Here is a 27,522-nt window from a genome sequence, read left to right as displayed (position 1 = left end):
ACATATTAAGTCAAGGTTTTGAGTCCACCTTTTCTAGTTGGTCCGCCCCGTTTATTTTGTAGTTGAACTTTTATATTGTCATTACAAAATGTTTTACACTATTAATAAATCATAACCGACATGTATCACTTTAGAAATATGATCAGAAGATTGTGATTAAGTGACAGGATACAACAACAACAACAATCAAAAATTTATTCCACCAAGTGTCATATTAAGTTTGTGTCTGAACAATATGAATAAACAACATAGCATACGAAAGCATTTTCTTGGAGTGGAACCTAATGATGCATTTGACAGCACAATAAACTATATAAATCAAGAATTGTTACTACATGTATTAAAAATAACGAAAATGTACATTTGGTGAGGAGAAGAGCAAACAACATCATTGACCGACTCATAAATGTGGAAATTATCTAGAAGTGAATTTTAATTAGGAAAATCCTAAAAATAATTCTAGAGTTCTCCTAATGTAACTACAAATAATCCTTTGCAGGTATGTGATATCATAATGGCATCAAGAACACTTAAGCCCCTACAAATCTTTAAAAAAAAATGCTCTTCTCCCAAAAAAATGTTCACTCCCAACCAAACTTCTCAAAATACCTGTAAGTTAAGTCATGCTGGATATAACATCCGCTTGAATTAAATCAAACAGGTGTTAAACATGAAGAGAAAAAAAAATACATGAGTTAATTCAATTTTAGTCTAATCAAATGGCAAAACACAAGTTTTATTCAAAAAATACAACATAATAAAGCATACATTCACTATCCAAATTTAGAAACTTATAAAAATATGATATAACATCAATTTGAATATAAGTACAACAAGATTTATTTCACATAAGATATAATTAAGGTGGCATGTCAACAAAAAATTCAGGTAAAGACAATCCAACAAAATAGAATACCGCCAACCATATCTAGAAGCCTCCGCCGCCTCCTCAACACCCTCCGCCACCACCTCCACCACCATCTCCATGATAACCTCCATGATGACCTCCTCCATGATGACCCCCTCCATGATGACCCCCTCCATGATCACCATGTCCATGATGACCCCCTCCAGGATTAGCATCAGTCACAATGTTACCAATTCCATCTCCACCTTCACCTACACCTCCACCTTTACCTCCACAATATCGAGAGCAAAAATTTCCCATATCTATATATATGTTGTTGGCCTTTGAGTTTTATTTTACGGTAAAGCTTTACCCTTTATATACACCTATATAGTTTATAATTTATAGTCAACCTCCTTGGAACTTCAGTCAAACGATCTTGTTTCCGCGAAAATAATATGGTGATTATGTCTCATACCATGGACCATAAAGTCCACTGGATTTGCAATAAAAAAGGTGCTAAGAGAGATCAACTTGCTTCTTAGAAACCGACAAAATAGAAGAGATATCAAATTAGTACTTCTACTCTGCAAATGGCATATAAAAAAACAACAACTACTGCTCATCCGTGAACTTTCATATGCACTGTATTCGCACCATTCAACATTATTCCCAAAATAATCATATCCACACACACTTTTGTTAAATTTTGTTTTGGTAGTCGGAGTTTGAACTCCAGACGTTATATATATTATACGTTGTCCATACTAATTGAGTTAAATTCACGAAGACCATTTGTTAAAATTATTTAATAGAGTTCTACTATTTAAAAAATGGATATTGTTCAAAAAATATAAGTTTCAATATAAATTTTGTAAGACACATTCCAATTCTAATTAATACGAATATTAATTGATAAGAAAGTGTGTTGTTGGGAGTCACTAGAGTTTCTCTTTGTTCTCTCTCTTTCCTTTCTTTCTCGTGAGCCGTCACAAAAACTCTAGTTTCTACTCCTTCATTCATCAAAGAGGGGTGATTTAAGGTCAATTTTTGACCCAAAATTACCTCTCTAACTAGTTTTTCTCTTTTCCTTTATTGAAATAAGTGATTTTCACATCTATTTTGTTTTTATTTTGTGATTTCTCTATCTTAGTGCGACCTTGGTTTGTTCGTCGTCTTTGTGCGGCGTTGTTTGTCTTTCTTGTTTCGTTCAAGTATTTGTTAGTTCAAATTTTCAAATCATCTTCGATCTAGTGCAGATTAAATCAATGACTTTGGCGTCGTCCACGTTGCAGATCTGGAGACCTGAGGGTTGAAGCAAAAATAGAAGTTTAAAAGTTGAGTTAAATATGCAAATAGTCTGGTAAAAATATATTTTTAGTGTTAGTCCTTGCAAATTGATTCATATTGAATTTGGTCATTGTGATCCTTGCAAAATTGATTCATATTGGATTTGGTCATTGTAATATGTAGAATATTTGATTTAAATTCCATAAAATAAGGACTAAAATGAATATTATATGCATCAATTTTAATATGAATAGATTTTACAGAGACTAAAATAAAAATCCAAGAACCAAAACAAAAGATCATATATTTGCAGGCCTTCATGGGCCTTGGACGGGGGAAGAGAGTTAGGTTAGGTCCGCTTATGGTTTGACGCTGTTATTTGGACCATCTCTGGACGTCTTGGAATAACCTTATTTTCTCTGGTGGCACTCTCTGTGAGGAGCCTGTGGTGGATAGAGTGAAACTCTTAGCTTGGAAGTGGTTCCTTGCTAAGTGCCCTGCTAGTTCCTGCACTTATCATGAGTGGGAGGTGCAGCCCGTCCTGTGTTGGCATCAGTAGGTTTTGGTGGTGGTATGCCTCGGTTCGCTTGGGGGTTTGGGTGGGGGGCTTCTGTATCCTTCCTCCTGGCCTGCTTCTGGGGTTGTTTCTTTGCTTTTATGTCTCTGTCACGACAACTTTTTGTTGGGTGATGGTTGTTACTTTTTGTTTCTCTCTTTTGGTCTAGCTTTCTCTTTGTGTAGTTTTTCGTTTTTTTTGTATTCAGGTGGTTTTTGGTGTGGCCCTTGGGGGTTTATCCCGATGGTTTATCCTTTGGTGGTTTTAAGGAGCGTCACTTGATGAATGTTTTGATGTATCTTGTACAGTTCTCTCTTTTATTTATATATATTTTTTGCCATTAAAAAAAAGCAAAAAAATAAATACAAGACTAAAACCAAAACGCTTGAAATTTCCAAATACCATTTCTCTTGCATATTGAGCAATGCTAAGGATAAACTCTCTATCACACTCTATTGAACACACCCTCACTAATTGGTCCACGTCATTAACATTTTAAAATGATTTACCAGTTACCGGTTCTTCTTCTTGTTTGACAAAAGCATAACAACACACGATCTCCCAAAAAGGGTTCCTCCCTCTCTCTCTCTCTCTCTCTCTCTCTCTCTCTCTCTCTCTCTAATTCTTACTGCCTCAACAACACAAAACCTTCAAAAAAAATCTTGGATCTGTTTATGAAAGAGATGAATTTACTGTTTGTTTTTTAAGATATGAATTTTACAGTTCACACCCATCACCTAGTTGATTTAAAGTTTAGATGGAAATTGCCCTTTCTTTCAATCTTAGTATGCATTCAAAACCTAGTATGCATTCAAAACCGCCAAACAATTATGGATTTCAATTAATAAACCTAGTATGCAATCAAAACCGCTACAAAGTTTCAAAGGTCAAACAAATCAACAATTTTGAAAATTTAATTTAAGTGTTAAGAGAAATGAAATATGGGGTAATCATGATTGAATGGAGTTTGCAGCGCAGGTGCTCTTTAGAATGATAAACGAATGGAAAGGGCAGTCCAAAGATTGTGCAGGGACGATGATGATTTGAAATAAATAAATAAATAATGTAGGGAACATGCATAACTGGTAAACAAGTGAAGGGCAAAAAAAATTAGATGATGTGGCCCAATAGTTGAGAGTGTGTCAAAAAGAGTGTGACAGAGAGTTTGTCCTTAGCATTTCTCTTTGCATATTTAAGCCTTAATTGTGTTTTGAGAAAAATACATTAATCTTCTCCAGCCTGTTTAAGTAACACTCACACACCCGAGAGTTGCTAATGGACTAACTCGGCCTAGCCTTAGCCCAATGAGCCAACACCTATAAGAGTGTTACTTTTCCCACCCTATGTCTTTCCTCGCGCGCCCTATTTTTTTTTTCCAATTTTACCCCTTGTCCGGATTACGTTTTCCGGTTTAAATTGTTAGAATTTTGCAGATGTATCCGGATTATAAAATCCGAAATAGTGTTTTACCAGAATTTTTGCAATTTTAAGCTCTGCAATTCGTAAAATAAAATGCAAATAAATCAAAAAACAGAAATAAAAAGAAACAAACATAAAAACAACTCATTTTATTAATATATGAACAATACATTACAATAATTTTCAAGCTTTTTAAACTTATTACATAAGAGCCTAAATCTATTTCTAATCCTATCCTATTACCTAAGCTATACCAGTGGCTCGAGCTCTAACTCCAGCCACTGATGGAGAGGAAAGAGGCTGGGAGGAAAGAAGATGGCGGGGAAGAAGAAATGTTGTTGGAGGGGAAACAGAGGGGGCACAGGGGACTCTAGGGAACAAGAGACCATGATGGTCAACATGACACCCAGGCAAACCCACCTCAGATTCAGACTGACCCCTACTTTATTGACCGATCATATGACCCCTGATGTATTTCCAAAGAGGCCTCTTTCTATGAAAGGCCAGCGATGGAAACACATCGTTGTAGAAGAGGAGAAGAGAAGAAAGAAAAAGGTGTGAGAAAATGGAGAAGAGGAGCATATTTATAGGGGAGGGGGGATAAAAAAACGGTGGAGAAGCCATCAATGCCGGTCAAAAAACATGTTTTTACACTTGACCACCGCCCAAAACGTTTGAAAAACGTTTTCTTTGTGGTGCAGACCACCGACCAAAACTTCTGGTGCAGTCCGGAATATATAATCCGGATTACACATGCACTCCGGATTACGTATTCCGGAAAAAGACTATAATGGGGTGTCCCAAAGTGAAACTTGGGACGTTGTGTATGGTGAGGGTTGGTTCGGATTGTATAATCCGGATTGCTTCAGCATTGGATTCTTCTGTGTGGCCCGCATTGCACCGACAATTTTTGTGGTCCACAGCGCCCAAATGCCTTTATAAATAGGGGTCCCTGATTTCATTACAAGTAAACTACACCAGGAAAAAAAATCATTGAATTCCCTGGCTTTGATCCGAACACCAAGCTAGCGGCAGTCTACTACAACGGTGGAACACCACCACATCTGTTTAGGATTCGCGACGATGTCACCCTCTCCGGGATGAAGGATGAGCTGGATTAAATCAACCATCAACTCAACCGCAGAGACACGAGGAGGGTGGTCAGTGTAGAATATCGATATCCATTATCCGACTCAGCCAGATCTCTTCGCTTCAGCCGGATGAAACTCACAAACGACAACGTTGAGAACCATGTTCTATGTCTTTGGTCAGCACAGCGCTAGAGGACCGATCGAGTTGGACGCTTCTTTGGTTAGATCTGCTGATCAAATTCTGAAAAGTTTGCACCGACCCAGGAACTACGAAGAGATCAGGGCTCTGCTGGAGGGACCAGAGGAGGAAGAAGTTAGTTTAGATGATCCGTGATAATGTGTTATGGTTTAATTAATCGCGTGTTTTATGTTGTTTTAATTGCATGTTAGTTATGTGTTGTTGAATTAAGTTGTTGCATTATGTTTTAATTGCGTGTTTTATTGCGTGTTAGTTATCTATTGTTGAATTTAATTGCGTGCGTTATTATGTTTTAATTTATGGCAAAGATGTTCATTTAATTGATAAAATAACCAAACATATTCTGTTCGGACTACGTAATCCAGAAAAACATAGGGCGTAAGTGCATTCCGGAAATCGTAATCCGGAATGACTCAACATAGGATTCTTTTCTATGGACCACATTGCACTAAGAGTTTATGTGGTCCACAACATCCAAGGACCTCTATAAATATATCCTCTCCGGTTTTCACCTTCAATACCATCAAAACACACAAACACACCAAAGCAAACCATGAAAATTTTTGTCATCAAGCTGAGGATCTTTCTCATGCTGTTTTAAATATATAGATCTCTATATAACGGCATGATGAAGATCCTCAGCATGTTGTCAAAAATATATAGATAGCCCTTGATGCCTCCTTGATAGATAGATAACTCAAAAATATCAAGAGATTTCTATGAGTTAGATCTTGCTGCCTGCCAGATGAATATGTCATTTGGCAAGGCAGCAGGATCTAACTCAAAGAAATCCTCTTGAAAACACTTGCTTTTCTTCATTGTGTTGCAGATCTAACTCCGAAGAATAGGTTCTTATGAACTCGATCATTTCGGCCTGCCGATCGTAACATGTCAGTTGACAGGCCGACATGATCGAGTTCAAAAGCTCCTCTTCGAACACCTTCCCAAAAGATTCATCATTTATGTTATTATTGTTTTTTTAACTGTTTATTTGTCTTATGTTGCTTTTATTTATGTTATGTATCTTTGATCTATTTTTTTCCAGGGCATTCGCAATGAAAACGATCCAAATAAAGGGTCAGGTGCAGTTCGGACTATATAATCTGGAACAATTGCATGCATTCCGGATTGTATTTTCCGGAAACCCTCAGTAAAATTTTGGCCGGTGACGTTTCACCAAAGGCTAGGCCGGTTAGTGGAGTTTGAATGCATTTTTTTTACGGTTTTGAATGTGTAACACGTTTTATTTGACTGTAATTAAGACCTATGACTTATATAAGGCTGTAAAAAGGTTTGGATCTTCAACATTTTCCTTCATTCTTCTTCACCTCCTTTCTTACATTTTCTTCAATTTTTCTAAGTTTTTTAGGTAGCTTTTAGGAGTGTTTGTGGTGTCATGGTCATTGTTGAACGCTCATACGACCCCTGCAATTGCTTTGCAGCTTATGCGGGGGTCGTATAACGGTCAACAGAGACCCTTGACATCAAAGAAAGACACAAAATATGCATATCAAATTGGTCCGGATTTTATAATCCGGAAACACTAACAATCTGGTTCGGAAAATGTAATCCGGACTAGGGGTATTTTTGGAATTTTAGCAGGGCGCGCGAGAAGGTCATAGGGTGGGAAAAGTAACACTCCACATATAAATGGGATGGAATGGACCAATCACTTCGTATGAGGGATGTAAAAAAAAAATCTCAATAGGCCCCTTCATTTGCTCATACACCCCTCGAAACCCAAAAAAATACCTTTTTTGGAAGTTACAATTCGATCTCTTGGTTATAACTCCTACTCGTTCAAGTTTTGAGGTTATGACTCGAACTTCTTCTATTTCAATATCAAGAAACCAAGCATGTGCTACACAACCTCCCTAGACTCTAATTATCATTACATAATTTCATAATTATTTCTTCACTCATATGGCGTCAAAAAATATGAATTACATCTTTTAAAATGATTACATTGTTGTTTTGCATGTTTTTTTAAGCCTGGATTGTTATTTATCAATAGTTAAGAATTGAGCGTGTATCGGGCCTGAACTCCGGAACTATTCAGCACATTGATTCCTTCAATTTCAATGTAATCTTTTGATGTTTCTAAATTATAAGTTAGTTTTTAATTTTGTTTTGTGCTTTATTTATAGTTATGGTTAAATATCTTGTTTCTAAACCATATTAATGTTGAATTATTGATGTTGAATTATAAGTTTTTGTTTATTGTTGAATCATGATTGTTAAAAATAATTGTTCGATTATGAGTGTTGTTAATTGTTCTTGAAAATATGAATGGTTGATGAATTACGTGTTTGGTACTGTAAATTATGTCTAAGTCTAAAGCATGAATGGATCAAATCCTAACTCCCGATCTGATCTCAGTTCATAACTTTCAATCCAAGGTTAAATGAAATTGATGGGGATCGAGTCTTACCTCATAAACTAGAGCGATCAGAAGTTAGAACCTGAGAGGTTTTTTTTTTTTTTTTAATTTTGAGGGACATGTGAGCATTTTGATGGCCTATTGAGCAGCTTTCATGTAAAAATTGAGTTCAACCCAAAAATTTATGGGCTATGTTGAGGCAGCCAGACCCATATTTCAATATTATCATTTTTATTTAAAATTGATATGTAATGTAGAACAAATTTTTTTTTTCCTTTTTTCACACACAAAAATGGAAAAATGACACATTGTTTCTTTGCAAGGTTATATACTAAACAAATGTGCTCTTCATATGAAATTTTTATTGACAGGGAATGCATCAATATAATAATTGCAAATCAATCAAGATACAAGCCACATAAAATAACATTCATACAAAAGAAATCGAAAGAACCCATAGTAGTGGATCTCGTTAAAAAAGTTTTCTCTTTACCGACTGCAACCTTCGCCTTAATTTCATCTTAGTGGATCTCGTTGAATCATTTCCTCTTTGCCAATTGCAGCTGGATCAAGGTCATAACAACATTTTGGAACATCTTGCCTTTCATCTTCACAGGTTGTTTTGAACTTGATATAGTTGTCATACCAATAGAAGTATGTCAGTTGATAGGTGATGGTTAGATTAGGCAAGTGTAGCAAATCATTTACCAAGTAATAAAGTGACAAGTTGATGGGATAAACCGCAAGTGCACGATTTACCGATGTAGTAATAAAAAGACATCGTTCCGACAGGGAGTTATGAATTCAATTAATTTTAAACAATGATTAGATTGAAAGTTTAAAAGGTAGAAAGTTGTATTTTTGTTTAATTAAAAGAAAATAACAATAATAAAATAAAAGAGTTTTGGGATTATTGGTTCATCATAATGACGAATCCTTCACAAACAAACTCTTAAACTTATAACTTTACGTTAGACAAGTTTCTCTTTAGCCTATCACATCTCCTTTCGGTCTCAGTGAGTGTGTTCCTCCAACAACCACGCCTATTCTCATGGGTGATTGACTTTGGAATCCTTGAAGCTCGAAACTTTATATGTCTCAAGGTTTGCTAGACTATTCTCATGTTTCGCAATCCTTGTCTAAATTCACTTGTTCGAATATCAAAACTCCACTTTCGTTTTATGAATTGATATTTGGAATAATGAATTAACAATTATCAAACCCTCCACTTTCGTTTCCACAGTTTGATAATGGTTAATTCATGTTAAAACAGTGAATTTAGATTAGAAATTAGGGTTACATAAAATTAAGGTTTAAGACTTGGTTTGATTCTGATTACGTCATTAGACTTATCCAACAATCTTGCTCCAAGACTCAATCTTTAGAATATTTGTTCCTGAAATATAATAACTTGCAATTGTAGTAAAAGAGTTCTAAAAAGGAAATAAACTTAAATAAAATAAACTCAAATATAATTAAAAAGGACTTAAATATTATATTAAAACTAACTGATTATTGACTCATCACAAGTAGAGTGTAGTATTCACAGGGATTGTCATTTTGTCTAAACAACTCGCATTATCTATTTTTTTATGTTGACAATATAATAAAAGATAAGGCTTATAAGCTTGCAATTTTTATCTGTTTGCAACAGAGCAAGTTTACCTGTTTTGGTTACAGAAAAGTAAGCAGCTGTTAGGATTATTTGAATCCCCCTATTTATATTGTTGGATATTAAATAACAGTAATTTCATCGTTTATTTATCTTAAGTAGACTATACAAGTGATGAGGTCGTTGGAACGTGACTAACCTAATATGTTGGAAGATTCACCTGCTGATCACACGATGATCCTTATGTGTGGGGTCTTTACTTCTGGGTTAAGTAGGTTTTTCCCTCCAATGTTTGGTTGCACATGCTGGTCACACGGCGATCCTTACGTCTTGTAGAGTCCTAGCCAATGCGTTCGAGACATCTTCAGGTGCACAGTCACTAATCCTGTATGGATTAAAAATAAAGTCAAGCCATATATGAAGACAATTCATTACTCTTCAATTCTTGAGTAAACCCTCAATCATCCAAGTATCAAACTACATTAGTTGTATAAAGAGTTTTGTAGCAAAATTAGTCCCTCAGATACTATAATGTCATCATATCTGTCTTCTAAATAATGATTCACTAAATTGACCCCTTAGTCCTTGTATACACAAAATTGTCAACAAACTAGTCCTTTTATATCACCAATCTATTCCTTTTCCTAGAGGAATTGGATGACAATTGTATATATTTGAGCAACTAATTTGATTACAGAAGACTCAATCCGGCGACACCATCTTCAGATCCACTTTTCATCTGATAAGTAGATTTATTACGTATTTTAATTAAGTTATTTATTTTAAGTCTATTTAGATTTAATTAGATTCTATGTGTTTTTATTTATATTTAAGAGCTTTTTACTTCAAAGAATCCAATATTATATTTCAGGATCAAATATATGATTTGTAAGGCTTGGAGCTAAAGAAAAGGGATTTGGAGCACAAAAATAGGAGATTTCCAAGATTTGGGACCGAAATATGCACTTGAAGAAATCAGAATTCGCTCCCCCAATTCAGTGAAGGGCGCACGGCCCACGCCTGCAAGGCGCACGGCCGTGCGCGATTGCCAGCATCCCTTTTAGCTGCTTTTTGCTCCGAACAGCGGTTTTCTACGCAGCCTGCTTTGACGATAAAGCCCATGGATCTTCAGAGAATATTCCTTCAGTTATTTCTTAGGGCTTAAGTCATTAGTAGGCTATAAATAGAGAGCTGGTTCTCCTTGTTTTATCATCTTGAATTCTGAATATTGTATTGTGACAGAATACTATTTCTCAATAAAAGTTCTCGTTTTTATTCAATCGTTCTTATTGTTTTCTTCTTATTCATTCATGGCAACACCAACCATGAGTGAGTAATTCCCTTAGACCTTGGGATTGTTGGGAGAGTCCTATGGCTTGATCCAACAATCCTAATCCGAAACCCTAGTTTATGTAACCCTACTTTTCTTATCTAAATTCACCGTTCTTCACAACGATATTAATAAGTACCAAACTTTGGATGCGAACGCGGAGGGTTAGTACTTGTTAATTCGTTACCCTAGTTATTAAGGTGATGAATCGAACGAAGAAGTCTTAATAACCGAACAAGTGAATTTAGACAAGGATTGCGAAGCATGAGAATAGCCTAGTGAACCTTGGGACTTATAGAATCTCGTACAATCAAGGATCTTAATATAGGAGTTAGCCATGAGAATAGGTCTAACACCTTGAGAGACACACTCCCCGGATATCGAACGAAGAAGGGGATAGGCTTTAGAGAGATTCGTCCTTAGAAACTAGGATTTACATAAACAAGGATTAGGATGTTAGGTCAACCATAGGATGAACCAATAATCCCTAGGTTGCCTTTAGCTATTGTTTTCAACCGTCGTTTAGATTACCTTGAAACCCTAATTATCAATTTCTCCCTAACCTTTACTACTTTTGATTGGAATTTAAATAACTCCCTGTGGATCGATATTCTCTCTTTATTACTACTACGGTAAACCCATGCACTTGCGGATTTACGGTAATAAGTTTTTGGCGCCGTTGCCGGGGAGTTGACCAAATTCCGATCAACTTTGGTGATGGTTAGGTTTTATTTCTGTTTTTACACTTTCCCCTTCTCAATCGATTTCTTCTTCTTCTTCTTCTTTTTGGATTTCTTTTCCGCTTATGCGTAGAACTAGAAGTCTTGGGAGTAATATTCCTTCGGATTATATCCCTGAGATAGAACAGTACTTACGTAAGCGTAGAAGAGAGGCACGAAAAAACCAAGCCATGGCTGATGTACGTACTCTTAAGGAGTATGCAACTCCGTCAACGGAGGAGCCGGCAGCGGTTATTGTGTATCCGGATGTGGAAGGAAACAATTTCGAAATCAAGCCTGCACTTCTCCATCTTGTGCAGCAAAATCAATTCTCGGGATCCCCCGCTGAGGATCCCAATCTTCACATCTCTACCTTTCTTAGGCTTAGTGGAACCATCAAAGCCAACCAAGAAGCCGTTAGGCTACATCTTTTCCCTTTCTCCCTTCGAGATAGAGCTAGTGCTTGGTTCCATTCCTTAGAAAAGGGTTCCATTACATCATGGGACCAAATCAGGCAAGTCTTCCTTGCTCGATTCTTTCCACCCTCCAAAACTGCCAAGTATAGGGACCAGATTACTAGGTTCAATCAAGCAATTGGGGAGTCTTTGTATGACGCTTGGGAGCGTTTTAAGGAGATGCTAAGAGTTTGCCCCCATCACGGTCTTGAGCAATGGCTCATAATTCATACTTTTTACAATGGTCTTTTGTATAACACTAAATTGACTGTTGATGCAGCAGCAGGAGGAGCACTAATGAATAAGAATTATGCAGATGCTTATGCGCTGATAGAAGACATGGCCCAAAACCACTACCAGTGGACGAGCGAGAGGGCAATTGGTGGTACAACACCATCAAACAAGGAAGCCGGTATATATGAGGTCTCTCCTCATGATCACTTGGCAGCTAAGGTAGAAGCACTCTCTCATAAACTCAATAAACTCAATGTAAGTGCCTCTACTCCTTCTTCTCCTATATCTTCCTGTGAAGTATGCGGTATTACTGGCCACTCTAGTGATGAATGCCAGCTAGGGAGTGCTCTCTTGTTTCCCGAACAAATAAACTATGCCCAATACCAAGGTATGAGTCAAGGGCAGAATTTTTACAATAAAAATCAATTCGGGCAGCAAGTAGCACCACCAGGCTATGGCAACAACCAAAGGGTGGCTCAGAAATCTAATCTTGAGCTTATGTTGGAAAATTTTGTGCTAAACCAAGAAAAACAAAACCAAGAGCTTAAGTCGCAAACTAGACTTCTAAAAGAGTCGCTTGACACTCTAACTTCTAAGGTAGACTCTCTTACCATAAGCAACAAATCATTGGAGACCCAAATCTCCCAAGTAGCCCAACATGTTTCTTCTACCTCTCAAACACCTGGAATTTTTCCAGGACAACCCGAGGCCAATCCTAAAGCACACATCAATGTTGTTACCCTAGAAAATGGCCAAGAGCTAGAAAAACCAAAGGTTGAAATTGTGCAAGTCAGAGAATCCCTAGAAGAGAGTGAAAGTCTGGCAGATACAAAGCCCTATGTTCCTAAAGTCCCATTCCCTCAAAGGCTTGTTAAGCCTAATCTAGAGGACAAATTTAGGAAGTTTGTTGAGCTAACACAAAGTCTACACACCAAGGTCCCGAAAGTCTTGTCCCAAATGCCCACCTATGCTAAGTTTGTTAAAGACGTCATCTCTAAAAAGAGAATCCCCGTGGGCAATGAGACAATAACCTTGACCAAAGAGTGTAATGCCTTTCTAGGAGGACCACCCAAGCTTGGTGACCCTGGTAGTTTTGCAATCCCTATCATGATAGGAGACACAAATGTGGAAAGAGCCTTATGCGATCTAGGAGCTAGTGTGAGCATGTTACCCTTGTCCCTCTTCATGAGGATAGGAATAGGAAACCTAAAGCCAACGGACATATCCCTTAAGCTTGCAGATCGCACTATTATCAGTCCCGTTGGTATTGCGGAAGATATGCCCGTTTTAATAGATGGGTGTTTTGTTCCCGCTGATTTTGTGGTTGTTGACATTCCTGAGGACCCTCAAGTCCCAATCCTACTTGGAAGACCTTTATTAGCCACAGCGGGAGCAGTCATAAATGTTAGAGAAGGATGCATTATGTTCCAAATAAGTGGCATGCTCATAGGTTTCGAAATGTATAACATCAATAGAGGAATCACCGACTACTCCTTGTTCGAAGCCGAAGATCATGGTGGAAAGCAATGCTCTTCACCACCACCTGGCTACCATCATCTCTTTGACCCATTTTAGGGATCACCACTAATCGTCAAGCTAATGACGTGAAAAGAGCGCTTCGTGGGAGGCAACCCACGCATTTTTTTATCGCTTTATTTCTGCTTGTTTTGTTTTGTTTTTAATTGTTTTGTAGGTACATGTCCGATATGTGAAAGAAAATTTGAAAAATTTTGACTCAGAGGACCAGAAACAGGCGCACTGCCCACGCCTCATTGCGCGTGGGCGTGCGCAATTTTTTGAAAAAAATTGCCTAGGGGAACAGCAAGGTCCGCACGGCCCACGCCTGCAAGGCGCACGGCCGTGCGCGACACTTATGTGTATATTCACATGATTTTTCTTCTTCTTCCTCTTTCAAACCACACAAAAACCTCCCTCATCCACTTCTCTCTCTAAACCTCCATTTTTCTTCAACCTTCAACCTCACATATCTCCATCAAAACTCAACCAATTCACACAAAACTTTCACCCAAACCAATCCAAAATCAATTCCAAAAACAAACACCCAAACAAAATCAATTTCCATCCATCCAATCCATTAACCCCAATTTTCGTATACCCCATTAACCTAAACCAAAAACCACAAATTTTCCAACCAAATCCAACAAACTACTCAAAAACTTCACTTCCACCACATACCCAACATCAAACCTTCACTTCCCACACAAAACCTTCATCAAAAACCCACTTTTTCCCACAAACCTAAAATCCACAAAAGTCAATTTTTTTCAAACTAAGTCAAAATGACCGGAAAAAGAAAGGGCAAGGAAATTGACACCACCGGAGGCGCGGGAGGAAGAAAGAAGCCATCAAAATACCACGGCATTAACCTCAAAGGCTCCGACCAAAAAGATAGAAAATTTGCTTTATGATGATTTGCAGGTACCCGAGGTGCAAGTTAATGATGGTGGTGATGAGGAGGAAGCTCAACATGAGCAAGAGGAACCGGTGCTGCATGCCGGTCCCCAATTTGAAGATGACCGGTGGGCTTGGGTGCAAGCCGAATTCCAAAAAGTGCATACAAAGCAAAATCAAATGCACAATGAGATGATTGGAATGCGAGCTGACATCCAACATGGAAATAGAGTGGCGGAAGAAAGCCAACGCCTTGTCACTCAAAATGATGCAAAGGTTTGGCCTTAACCGTCCCCCTCCGGGCAACAATTAAGAATGTGAGCTTTCCTCTTCCTTTCTCTTCTCTTCTCTTCCTCTCTTCCTTTTAATTTCTTGTTTTCTTTATGCATTGAGGACAATGCTTCTCCCAAGTGTGGGGGGGAGCCAATAAAGTGTCTAGGTAGTAAGAGTCGTAGTGTTTCAAACTCCCTTGAATTTTTATCTTTTGTTTTGTTTTATTGCGAAAGGCATGTAAGCGGCTAGATAGTTTTCTTGTTTTAATTGTTAAATATGACATATACTTTTTGTTAAGTTCTCTTCCAATATAGGCTAAATAATGTTCTTGTTGTGTACATGAAAATAGCTTCTTGTTGCCTTAAGTTTTTCCAATAGACCCACATTGATTCTAGGTGAACAAAACTTCTCCAATGAGAAAATTCACAGTGCATCCTTTGAGTAAGTGTATGAATAGGTATTTTAAGGACCACGTTCTAAGTTTAATGGTACATGGACCCTTTAAAGTCTCTAGGAGTAAAAGTAGTATAAGCTTGTGTGGGGAAATTTAATTAACTTTATTTAACGTTGAAATAATATGGGGGGAAGCATGATTTTCACTTTTTCACTAAGTTGAGAACACCGCCGGAGCATGGAGGGAATGATAGTGTACTCGAACAACTCCTACGCGAAGGATGGTACCTCCTTAGTGATTGTATAGCTTCTACAAACTTCTGAAGAAAAAAAAATAGAAAGAAAAGAAAAAGAAAAAAAAAATTATGAAAGAAGTTACAAACTACAGCACTACTTAGGGTGATTGCCGGAGTAGTGGAGGAAGGAGTGAGTCCCTCTCCGACTTCCTATGAAAAGGTGATATCCCCTAGGCATCTGTAGCCCCAAAAGAGACCAAAAGAAAAGAAAAATATGGTCCACAATTTAAAATTGAACCAACTTAAACTTAATTCCCACCTTGCTTATATGGAATGAAAATGAGGTTTTTCTCGGTTGATGTACTGTTGGGGTTAGAACCTGTTTCCTCATAATACCTGTTTATACAGGAGCAAAGGGGATGCACTACACACACACACTCACTTAGTTTCTCTTGTTGGGTTGAATAGGAATCATAAGGGGCTCTTGAGGTTGTGATTAGTGTATGCTTAGGACAAGGCCTTGGAGGGAACATGTGTTTTAATTTTGTCATATACTTAAATGTTTTCTATGCTGCTATGTCTATGCCTTTTGCTTGAGGACAAGCAAAGATTCAAGTGTGGGGGAGTTTGATAAGTAGATTTATTACGTATTTTAATTAAGTTATTTAGTTTAAGTCTATTTAGATTTAATTAGATTCTATGTGTTTTTATTTATATTTAAGAGCTTTTTACTTCAAAGAATCCAATATTATATTTCAGGATCAAATATATGATTTGCAAGGCTTGGAGCTAAAGAAAAGGGATTTGGAGCACAAAAATAGGAGATTTCCAAGATTTGTGACCGAAATATGCACTTGAAGAAATCAGAATTCGCTCCCCCAAGTCAGTGAAGGGCGCACGGCCCACGCCTGCAAGGCGCACGGCCGTGCGCGATTGCCAGCATCCCTTTTAGCTGCTTTTTGCTCTGAACAGCGGTTTTCTACGCAGCCTGCTTTGACGATAAAGCCCATGGATCTCCAGAGAATATTCCTTCAGTTATTTCTTAGGGCTTAAGTCATTAGTAGGCTATAAATAGAGAGCTGGTTCTCCTTGTTTTATCATCTTGAATTCTGAATATTGTATTGTGACAGAATACTATTTCTCAATAAAAGTTCTCGTTTTTATTCAATCGTTCTTATTGTTTTCTTCTTATTCATTCATGGCAACACCAACCATGAGTGAGTAATTCCCTTAGACCTTGGGATTGTTGGGAGAGTCCTATGGCTTGATCCAACAATCCTAATCTGAAACCCTAGTTTATGTAACCCTACTTTTCTTATCAAAATTCACCGTTCTTCACAACGATATTAACAAGTACCAAACTTTGGATGCGAACGCGGAGGGTTAGTACTTGTTAATTCTTTACCCTAGTTATTAAGGTGATGAATCGAACGAAGAAGTCTTAATAACCAAACAAGTGAATTTAGACAAGGATTGCGAAGCATGAGAATAGCCTAGTGAACCTTGGGACTTATAGAATCTCGTACAATCAAGGATCTTAATATAGGAGTTAGCCATGAGAATAGGTCTAACACCTTGAGAGACACACTCCCTGAATATCGAACGAAGAAGGGGATAGGCTTTAGAGAGATTCGTCCTTAGAAACTAGGATTTACATAAACAAGGATTAGGATTAGGATGTTAGGTCAACCATAGGATGAACCAATAATCCCTAGGTTGCCTTTAGCTATTGTTTTCAACCGTCGTTTAGATTACCTTGAAACCCTAATTATCAATTTCTCCCTAACCTTTACTACTTTTGATTGGAATTTAAATAACTCCCTGTGGATCGATACTCTCTCTTTATTACTACTACGGTAAACCCGTGCACTTGCGGATTTACGGTAACATCATCCTCTTCTTCTCATATTTTATAATCAACTAGTAACTGAAAAGCTTGATTAAAAAAAAAGGCTAAAATGCACTTTTGGCCCCCTATGTTTTGCCCGGTAGCAATTTTGGCCCCCTATTAAAAAAAACCACTTTCCAGCCCCCCAACTTTTCCCCCTTTTGCAACTCATAGGCCCCTCTGATTTTGACTTGGTCAAAGTACAGGGGGCCAATAGATGGACGCCACGTGTCATTTAATTAATTAAAAAAATAAAAAAACTAAAAAGAATTTAAAAAGAATTTTGGCCAATTAAAAGGAATCTGTGCCGCGCGAACAGACTTAAATGCCCCTGGTTTCTATTTCTTTCTTCCTCTGTTCTTTCACGGCAGTTTCCCTTTCTTCTTCCTTCTATCTTCATTTTTTACAAGAAGCATTGAAGAATGGAGTACCTATGGAAAAACAAAATCAAGTAAAAAGGAATTAAAACCAAAATTAAAACCGTTTCTCTCCATTTCTTCTTCCTTCTATCTTCCTTCTCTTCGTTTCTTCTCAATTTTTCTCTCTGTTTTCCTTCCACCAAAACTCACCAACTTCATGCACCATCTTCATCACCATACCCATTAACCCAATTCCCTCAAATTCATCACAAACAATCAACAAAAACAAACAGAAACAAACCCATGTTTATGGACCAGAAATAAACAGAAACAGAAACAAACCCATTAACCCAATTCCTTCTATCTTCTTCTATAGAATTCAACAGAAACAAACCCATGTTTATGGACCAGAGTTATCTGCAATAACAAAAGAGTCACTGCCTTAAGGTTACCGGCGATGGGTCTCTCTGGTAACCACGTTTTGGAGAAGAAGTAATGGAATTGAAGTTTGAAGAAGATTGAGACAAGGTTGTTGTGTTGTGTTGTGCTGTGGTGTTTTGGGGTAAGCCGCAAGCTTCTTGTGCTGTGATGGTGTGTAGAAAGAGCTTTTTTTTGGTAGTGAAGAGAGAAACGATGAGGTGGTGGTGCCAATTCCTTTTTAATTTTTTTTTTTGACCAAAATTCTTTTTTAATTCTTTTTAAATTCTTTTTTTTTATTTTTTTTAATTAATTAAATGCCACGTGGCGTCCATCTATTGGCCCCTGTGCTTTGACCAAGTCAAAATCAGAGGGGGCCTATGAGTTGCAAAAGGGGGTAAAGTTGGGGGGCCAGAAAGTTGTTTTTTTTAATAGGGGGCCAAAATTGCTACCGAGCAAAACATAAGGGGCCAAAAGTGCATTTTAGCCAAAAAAAAATAAGGTCAATAATCTTTGATCATAATAAGAATTAGTCTAAGCACATACCACAGCTTTGATGTGATGAACATTTCACCACGCTGTACAACCCCAGCATAAAACAGTGTCTTCAAAGCCTCGCCTACCTGCAGCAAATACAATTTTCCTAGCATCAAGTAAACCAGAACAAACAAAACAATTTTTTCTTGACCACCTAGAATATTAGTATTCAAAAATACTTATTTCATATAAATTTAAAAATTTTGGTTACCTCTTTTTCATTATCATACACCCGAGCACAATCGATATGTCTGTAGCCAGCCTGAACAAATCATTGAGACAATACATTCAAAACTCAAATTAGCACCTAGCAGTGATACTTCAGATTGAAGACGTGTCTGATATCCGACATGTGTCAATGCACCGATAAAACAGCACATATAGTTACATTTGAATAGTTTAGTTTATTAAATTATTAACGGTGTATGTGTGTCTATGTCAAAGTTTCATACATTAACACAAGAAATTCAAAAGAAACCTATGAAGCACGGACACTCCTCGGATTAGACGTGTCCATGTGTTGGACACGTGTCATGTCCGACACCGACATGTCACCAACACATATAATTACACTGAATGATGTGATTTTCTCAAATTATTAACGGTGTCGGCGTGTCAGTGTCTGTGTCGTGTCTAGTGTCTGTGTCCGTATACGTGCTTCGTAAAAAGAAACCAAGAAATTAAGAAGCAAAAATCAGAGAATGCACCTTGACTGCAGCAACAACAGCATCACCAACAACACCAGGAGAAGCTTTCCATGTTCCAAGACCAATTGATGGTATCTTTGCACCAGTATTCAGATCAAAATGTTGAGGACCATTTATATTTTCTTTTTCCATCTTCTAAAAAAGAAGAAGAAAAAACAACATTAATTAATATAAAGATAAAATACAAGAATAAAAATAATTAAACTTTGAACAAATAATACATACCCTTCTTGAAACAAATTGCTATAGATTTTTTTCTCAGTTTTTTTACATAGCTCTAAATGTTGTATATTAAAATTGTTGAAGATGAATATAAATGTGACATAAAGCAAAGGGTTCGGAGTAAAAGGTGGATCATTGCATCATTCTTTTAACAAAAGTTTCGGAGCATTGAAAGTAATGGAAAAAAGTTATACTTACCAAGTCACTTTTTTTGACAATGAGGATTCTCGTGATTATGACTTACTCAAAAAAAAAGTTTCTCGTGATTATGAAAATGTAACCACCGTAGTTCCTGGCTCATAGATTTTGGGAAGAGTTTGATTGGCTTGAATCTATTCACAATTTCAATCCAAAACAATTCTGTTTGTTTTTTTCAATGGAATTAAAAGGTAGTACTAGTCAATTTAGACTCTTGGTTGTGTAACAAGTTGCTACAATTGTCCTTAGATGTATAAAAATTCTAAAATAGTACTCCCTCCGTTTCACAGTACTTGTCCATTTTAAAGAAATTACACATACTAAGGAATCAAATAAATGTTGTCATTTTTGATGAAATTCTTTGTGTTTTTTCTATAATACCCTTATTCATTTATTATTTCATTCTATTATTTCTCTCTACAATAAATAGGCAAGGGTATTATTTATAAATCAATAATTAATGTTGCATTAAAACTTAAAAGTGACAAGTAAAGTGAAACAATATTATTCTCCAAAATGGTCAACTATTGTGAAACGGAAGGAGTATTTGATTGTGCATTTGTTAGATTAAATAGTCTCCGACATTAAAATATTCTTTCAATATTGACAGTAACTCTTTGAATATCGGGACTAATATAACAATAAGTACTTATAAGGATTGATATGATAATAAATAAGTATATTGAGTGAATAATATAACAATATTAATGAAATATTTTTAACGTAAGAGACTATTTTGATCAACATAGCATAATCAGAAACTATTTTGAAATTTCGATATATTGAGGGACTATTTTGATTACTCATTACACATTCACGAACCAAAATGACTATTACCCTCAGAATTAAATTTAGTTTTTTGAGAGGGGAATTAATTATTATTTTTTTGCAACGGGGGAATCAAGTTTAGTTGTTGATTAAAAAATAAATAAATTTTAACCAAGCAATTTAGCACAAGTGGTTAATGAAATTCATCTACGACAAGTTGTTTGGGTGAACCTGCGTTTGATTCCTGGATAGAACAATTAAACCCGAGTTTGTTCAGCGGAAGAACCCGAGTTCGAGTACCAGCGCCCCTTCCCCTGAAAACCAGAGGGTTAAAGAAAAAAAGTTGCATTATTGACTTAAATTTACAAATGGTGTATTAATAATAACATGTCATCTTACGTTATTTTTAACATATTTTTCAGTCATTTTTATTTGATTTTGATCCAATTTAGAGGAGTTTTAGAATAATTGCATATGGTTTTCAGGACATTTTGTAATGTTTTCATTTCAAGTCATATATTTATAGTTTTCCCGAAACCAAGGACTTCTGGGTGTTTTTGATGTAATTCAAGGCAAAATCATGCAAATTGGCAGAGCAAAGCATCTTATGGAGATTTGAAAATACAATGAATGAAGATTCAAGAGGTCTCTGAAGACATTACAAGAAGGAGAAATTCTATTCAAAGTCCAAAGACAAGTGACATGGAAGAAAACACCCAAAAGGACGAAGAAACAGACGATTATGTGCGGAAAAAAAAGAACCCTGTTAGGTAGGGTTCTACGATGAACCTCTAATTTATTTGTTGGATCTATTTAATTTAATTCTTTTTATTCGATTATTTTATGAGTCATGTTTAATTTTATTATGTGAAGTACATAATTCTTTCACATGACCTAGGGCACACCTGAGATAACAGTAAATTTACTCGATTAGTGAAGTGAGATACCTAATATAACGGTAAATTACTCGAATTAGAAAGTATCTTAGACAACGGTGAAAAACCAACCGAATTAGGGAAATTGTCTTAACTAGGAAAATTGTGAATGAGCCTACGAACCTAGCATAGTAATTTTTCCCTTTCATCCTTGGTAAGATAGATGAGATAGGGCTGCCTGTTTGTAGAATACCAAGAGGAAGAGTATGATGATCTACTTTTAAGATTCATAGATGATGAAACCTTTAGGACAATTGATAATTTAGGAACTAGAATTTAAGTATATGCTTCAATTACCTCCGAGAGAGTAAGGACCTCATATAAAGCTACGTACGAAAGTGCATTCTTTATATACGACTGACGACCCTATGCCCTGACGCATGTAGAAACTCTAATGTAATGGTTGCAACTCGACAGTTGAAGCGGATAAAACCCCACAAACTCATCACTTGAATGAGTACCATTTAACCAATCCATGAATAACTTGACTATTAATTAATTTCAACAAATAAAATAGAGGGGATTTGAGGAATCCTAACTGTCGCTAACATTATGCAATAAAAAACAAGTTACTTCTAAACTCTCCATCTAAGCAAATAGATCAAATTTTGTGTTTACTTTTTTTTTTGTTCGAAAAAAGTAACGTGAATTGCCTAGTTGGAACGACAATCCATGTGGATGTGATACTCTACTTATCACTTTATTACTTGGTAATGATTTGGTACATTTGCCTAAATTTGATCATCATGCATGCAAAAATCAAACGTTTTGATGCCAATCCAGTAAAAATATATTTTTATTTCTAGTCCATGCATACATATAAGTTTTTTGCTTTTTGGTCCTTGTAAGATTGATTCATATTGGATTTGGACATTGTAATATGTAGAATATTTGACTTTCATCCCTTAAAATGAGGACTAAAATGAATATTATATGGATCAATTTCCATATAAATAGATTTTACAGAGACTAAACAAAACTCCAAGAACCAAAACAAAAGATCATATATTTGTGAGGATCGAAGAAAAAAATTACAATAACTAAAACCAAAACGCTTGAGATTTGCAAAGACTGTTTGCATATTTAAGCCTTAATTGTTTTTGAGAAAAATACATTAATCTCCTCCATTGTCTTTTTAAATAACACCCACACACACCCGAGAGTTTCCAATGGCCTAGCTTGACCCAGTCGTACCCCGACGGGCCAACACATATAAATAGGATGGATTGGACCAATCATTTCGGGATGTAAAAAAATCTCAATAGTCCCCTTCCTTTGCTCATACGCCCCTCAAAACCCCAAAAATATCCCTCTTGGAAGTTACAATCTTATCTCTTAGTTATAACTCTCGCGCGCTCAAGTTTTGATATTACGACCCAAACTACTTCTATTTATATATCAAGCAACCAAGCATGTAGTACACAACCTGCCCTAGACTAATCATCATTACATGATTGCTAAACGATTTATTCACTCATCTGGGGTCAAAGAATATGGATTACATCTTTTGAACATATTACAATGTTGTTTTGCATACACCCTCCGGTCACAAATATAAGCAAAAATTCACTTTTTAGGTTTATTCAATAAATGATGTATGTGGACTATTAAATAGTCCACATACATCATTTATTGAATGAACTTAAAAAGTAAATTTTTGCTTATATTTGTGACCGGAGGGTGTAGATTTTAAACCTGGATTGTTATTTATCAAGAGTTAAGACCTGAACCTGGATCGACCCTAGCTAACTCTGAAATCATTCAACACATTGATTCCTTAAATTTCAATGCAATATTTTAATTTTTCTAAATTATAATTTAGTTTTTACTTTGTTTTGTGCTTTTATTTATAGTTATGATTGAACATCTTGTTTCTAAATCATAATTATGTTGAATTATTGTTGTTGAATTATAATTTTTTGTGTATTGTTGTTGAATTATGACCGTTGGAAATTATTGTTCGATTATGAGTGTTGTTAATTGTTCTTGAAAATATGAATGGTTGATGAATTATGTGTTTTGTATTGTAAATTATGTCTAAATCTGAGGCATGAATGGATCAGATCCTAACTTCTGATATGATCCTGGGTCGTAACTTCTAATTCGAGGTTAAATTGAATTGATGGGAGATCGGGTCTTGCCTCCTGAACAAGAGCGATCAGGAGTTAAAACCAGAGAGAGTTTTTTTTTTTTTTTTGGAAATTTAAGGGGCATGTGAGCATTTTGTTGGCCTATTGAGCAACTTTCATGTAAAAATTGAGTTCAACCCAAAAATTAATGGGCTATGCGGGGCCAGCAAAACCCATATTTCAATATTATCATTTTTATTTAAAATAGAGATTTAATGTTGAACAAGTTTTTTTTTTCTTTTTTACCGCACACGATAAAGGAAAAATGACAAACATTGTTTCTTTGCATGGTTATATACTAAAGAAATGTGTTCTTCATTTGAAATTTTGGTTGACAAGGAATGCATCAATATTATGATTGCAAATCAATATAAATACAAACAACATAAAATAACATTCATACAAAAGAAATTGAAAGAACTTATAGTAGCGGACCTCGTTAAAACATTTCCTCTTTACCAGCAACAGCTGGATCAAGCTCATAAATATCTTACCGTTCATCTTCACGCATCTTATAAATACCTATTCGGCGGATCTGAACACGAAGAAGCTGTTTTGAACTTGATCTAGTTGCTCTGTCAATAGAAATATGTGAGTTGTCAGGTCAATTAGATCAAGTTTATAACAACATCTTAGAACACTTTCACTTTCATCATCATTCAACATTTTACAATGATTTACATGCATTGTTTACTTTGTAGAAGTATGAGATTGTGAGTTGTTACTCTGGTATAAGGAAGAACGCAACGATAGTTAACTGTCGCTCGTACAACAACAGTGAACAACATATAGGTAATTGTCGTTGAGGGTATTTAAGTAATTATGGGGTGTAGAAGAGCAATTATTAAAGCTTAAAGTGCCATTTTCTTTTTACACCCTTTAGTTTTTTTAACTAAACTTCAATCTCCCTAATTTTGTTATTAAATTGACAAAAAACTCCATTCCAGTTTAACACCATTTTATCTCTTTAACTCCCCTCACTTTCACCCAGATTACTATGAATTCTTTTACTTTGTTATTAAACATTTTTATCTTTCGTTGTTGCACTCTAAGTTTTCCTTTTTTTCTCCTAATAAATAATCATGGGCAAATCTACCGTCCGAAGAGCCTGGGCACACGCCCGGGCACAACCCATACTTTCTTTGCATCGTTACAAGAAATTTACAAGAGATTTGACTTACAGTGACTGCCATAAGCCGTCAATATAGGCCAAATTTTCGTAGCTAAATCTGTCTGTCATTGTCAATTGGTTGTCATTGCATGTTTTTCATTTTTACCTATGGACAAAACGTATGCAACTCTAAGGAGATCATTTTAAAAAATATTATGGACTTTTACCTACGGTTGCGGCTGTCACTAAATCTTAACATTGTTTTATTTTTAAATTGTAACATCCTGTTTTTCGTAACTTGGTAGATTTCACTAAACTTCAGTTTTTTTTATAACTTGACAGTTTTGAGAATCCTTAATATTTTCCATATTGACAAATTTTCTATTTTGATTTTTGAAAGTGTTTGAAAAGAGATATTTATTTATAAGAAAAATTATTATTATTTTATCTTATAGCATGTAGAAAATATATATATTTTTTTTTGGTCAAGTGTAGAAAATATATTTTATTAGAAGAAATATTTACACATACTCTTTATACTATAATTTGGGATCATTATTTTAAATTTAATTTAACTTTGTTTGTATTAACCAAATTATAAAGTATATCATAATTATTTATGAAAATAATGACGATTATAATATATAAGTTGCTTTGCTCACATACATATATAGTTTTCTATATTATATATACTGATGAGTGACAAAGGCAAAGATATATCTTAGTAATCTGGGTGACAAAACAGATATAGTACGTTGAACCAATTAATTTTACCCGCAATGTTAAACGGATTAAATCTAGGTTTTGAGTCCATCTTTTTCTAGTTTGTCAGCCCCGTTTATGTTTGGAGTTGAATTTTTATATTGTTTTTTTTTTTTGGTCAAGTAGCCTAGTGACCCCGCAATTTAATTGATTGTGGTTCGAACCCCGGCCCCTACATATAAAATGTGATATTCCTATCAACTGAGTTAAGCTCACGGGGATGAATTTTTATATTGTTATTACAAAATATTTTACACTATCAATAAATCATAATGACATGGATCACTTTAGAAATATGGTCAAAAGATTAATAAATCATAACCGACATGTATCACTTTAGAAATATGGTCAAAAGATTATGATTAAGTGTCACATTAAGTATGGGTCTGAACAGAATTTTTTTTTTTTTCGACCCTGTTCCCAAAAAAAATTCCAAATCTGACCCCTTTTGACATTTATATACAGAAATGACTCCTTTTCTGGTATTTTTTTTTTGTTTTGTCGTTTTCCTCATTACCGCAGTTTCAAATTGCGGTAATGAGCCTCCTTTCTGACCTGACACGCATCGCAGACTGGGCACAGGTGAGCAGGTTTTGTCTATTTTTTTTTAAATTTTTTTATTCATTATCGCAGTTTGGAATTGCAGTAATGAATTTTCATTTATTTGGAGATGTGTTCAGTGAATATTGCCAGAATTGCAGTAAATGAAAAATAGAAAAAACGAAAAATAAATGAAAATTCATTACTGCAATTCCAAACTACGGTAATGAATAAAAAAATTTTAAAAAAAATAGACAAAACCTGCTCACCTGTGCCCAATCTGCGGTTCGTGTCAGAAAGGAGGCTCATTACCGCAATTTGAAACTGCGGTAATGAGGAAAACGACAAAACAAACAAAAAAAATACCAGAAAGGGGGTCATTTCTGTATATAAATGTCAAAGGGGGTCAGATTTAGAAATTTTTTTGGAAACAGGGTCGAAAAAAAAAATTCGTCTGAACAATATGAATAAACAACATACTGAACATAGCATACGAAAGCATTTTCTTGGAGTGGAACCTAATGATGCATTTGACAGTACAATAAACCATATATAAATCAAGAACAATATATTTTATAGACAATTATTACTACATGTATTAAAAATAACGAAAATGTAGATTAGGTGAGGAAAAGAGCAACAACATCGTTGACCAACTCATAAATGTGGAAATTATCTAGAAGTGAATTTTAATTAGGAAAATCCTAGAAATAATTCTAGAGTTCTCCTAATGTAACTACAAATAATCCTTTGCAGGAATGTGATATCATAATGGCATCAAGAACACTTAGGCCCCTACAAATCTTTAAAAAAAAAAATGCTCTTCTCCCAACCAAACTTCTCAAAATACCTGTAAATTAAGTCATGTTGGATATAACATCCGCTTGAATTAACTCAAACACGTGTTAAACATGAAAAAAATAAAAAATACATGAGTTAATTCAATTTTAATCTAATCAAATGGCAAAACACAAGTTTTATTCAAAAAATACAACATACTAAAGCATACATTCACTATCCAAATTTAGAAACTTAAACATCAATTTGAATATAAGTACAACAAGATTTATTTCACATGAGATATAATTAAGGTGGCATGTCAACTAAGTAAATACAATCCAACAAAATAGAATACCGCCAACCATATCTCAGAAGCCCCCACCGCCTTCTTAACACCCTCCGCCACCACCTCCACCACCATCTCCATGATGACCATGTCCATGATGACCACCTCCATGATGACCATGTCCATGATGGCCCCCTCCATGATGATCCCCTCCAGGATTAGCATCAGTCACAATGTTACCAATTCCACCTACACCTCCACCTACACCTACCCCTTTACCTCCACAATATCGAGAGCAAAAATTTCCCATATCTATATATATGTTGTTGGCCTTTGAGTTTTATTTTCCTGTAAAGCTTTACCCTTTATATACACCTATATAGTTTATAATTTATAGTCAACCTCCTTGGAACTTCAGTCAAACGACCTTTGTTTCC

At 35.7% G+C, this 27,522-nt stretch overlaps 1 protein-coding gene, 1 long non-coding RNA gene and 1 other non-coding gene across 7 annotated transcripts; all 3 read right to left on the bottom strand.

Moving 5' to 3' along the window:
• Positions 1-720: 720 nt before the first annotated feature.
• LOC146907657 (uncharacterized) lies at positions 721-27,522 on the bottom strand. Its single transcript, XR_015020690.1, has 2 exons — positions 27,209-27,522; positions 721-969 (listed from the first exon to the last, which is right to left on the bottom strand). It is a non-coding gene; the product is annotated as an uncharacterized LOC146907657 (long non-coding RNA).
• Positions 8,107-20,083, bottom strand: LOC146907658 (NADPH-dependent aldo-keto reductase, chloroplastic-like). 5 transcript variants are annotated; one of them, XM_085731026.1, is made up of 5 exons: positions 19,775-20,083; positions 19,355-19,486; positions 18,859-18,909; positions 18,657-18,733; positions 8,107-8,409 (listed from the first exon to the last, which is right to left on the bottom strand). In XM_085731026.1, the coding sequence occupies exons 2-5, from the start codon at positions 19,484-19,486 to the stop codon at positions 8,322-8,324; spliced, it is 348 nt and encodes a 115-aa protein (XP_085587152.1). In that variant the 5' UTR covers positions 19,775-20,083; the 3' UTR covers positions 8,107-8,321. The 5 variants fall into 5 exon arrangements, with proteins under 5 accessions (XP_085587152.1, XP_085587150.1, XP_085587149.1 ...); XM_085731024.1 differs by having other exon boundaries at positions 19,355-19,489; positions 19,775-20,071; XM_085731023.1 differs by lacking the exon at positions 19,775-20,083 and adding an exon at positions 19,580-19,766 and having other exon boundaries at positions 19,355-19,489.
• On the bottom strand, positions 12,001-12,107 carry LOC146907659 (small nucleolar RNA R71). Its single transcript, XR_015020888.1, has one exon. It is a non-coding gene; the product is annotated as a small nucleolar RNA R71 (small nucleolar RNA).

This window comes from Medicago sativa, chromosome 7 (genome assembly GCF_051527215.1).
Source record: "Medicago sativa cultivar Bolivia chromosome 7, Bolivia_mono, whole genome shotgun sequence".
NCBI classification, from domain to species: Eukaryota; Viridiplantae; Streptophyta; class Magnoliopsida; order Fabales; family Fabaceae; genus Medicago; species Medicago sativa.
Note: the sequence above shows the minus strand (reverse complement) of the source record. Positions and strands in the feature narration are given on the sequence as shown.

Coding starts and splice junctions, on each gene's coding strand:
- LOC146907658 (XM_085731026.1), bottom strand. CDS start 19,486: ATGGAAAAAGAAAATATAAATGGTCCTCAACATTTTGATCTGAATACT. Junction 18,910..19,354: donor CTGTTGTTGCTGCAGTCAAG/GTGCATTCTCTG, acceptor TGATTTGTTCAG/GCTGGCTACAGACATATCGA. Junction 8,410..18,656: donor TTCATCACATCAAAGCTGTG/GTATGTGCTTAG, acceptor AACTATATCAAG/TTCAAAACAACCTGTGAAGA.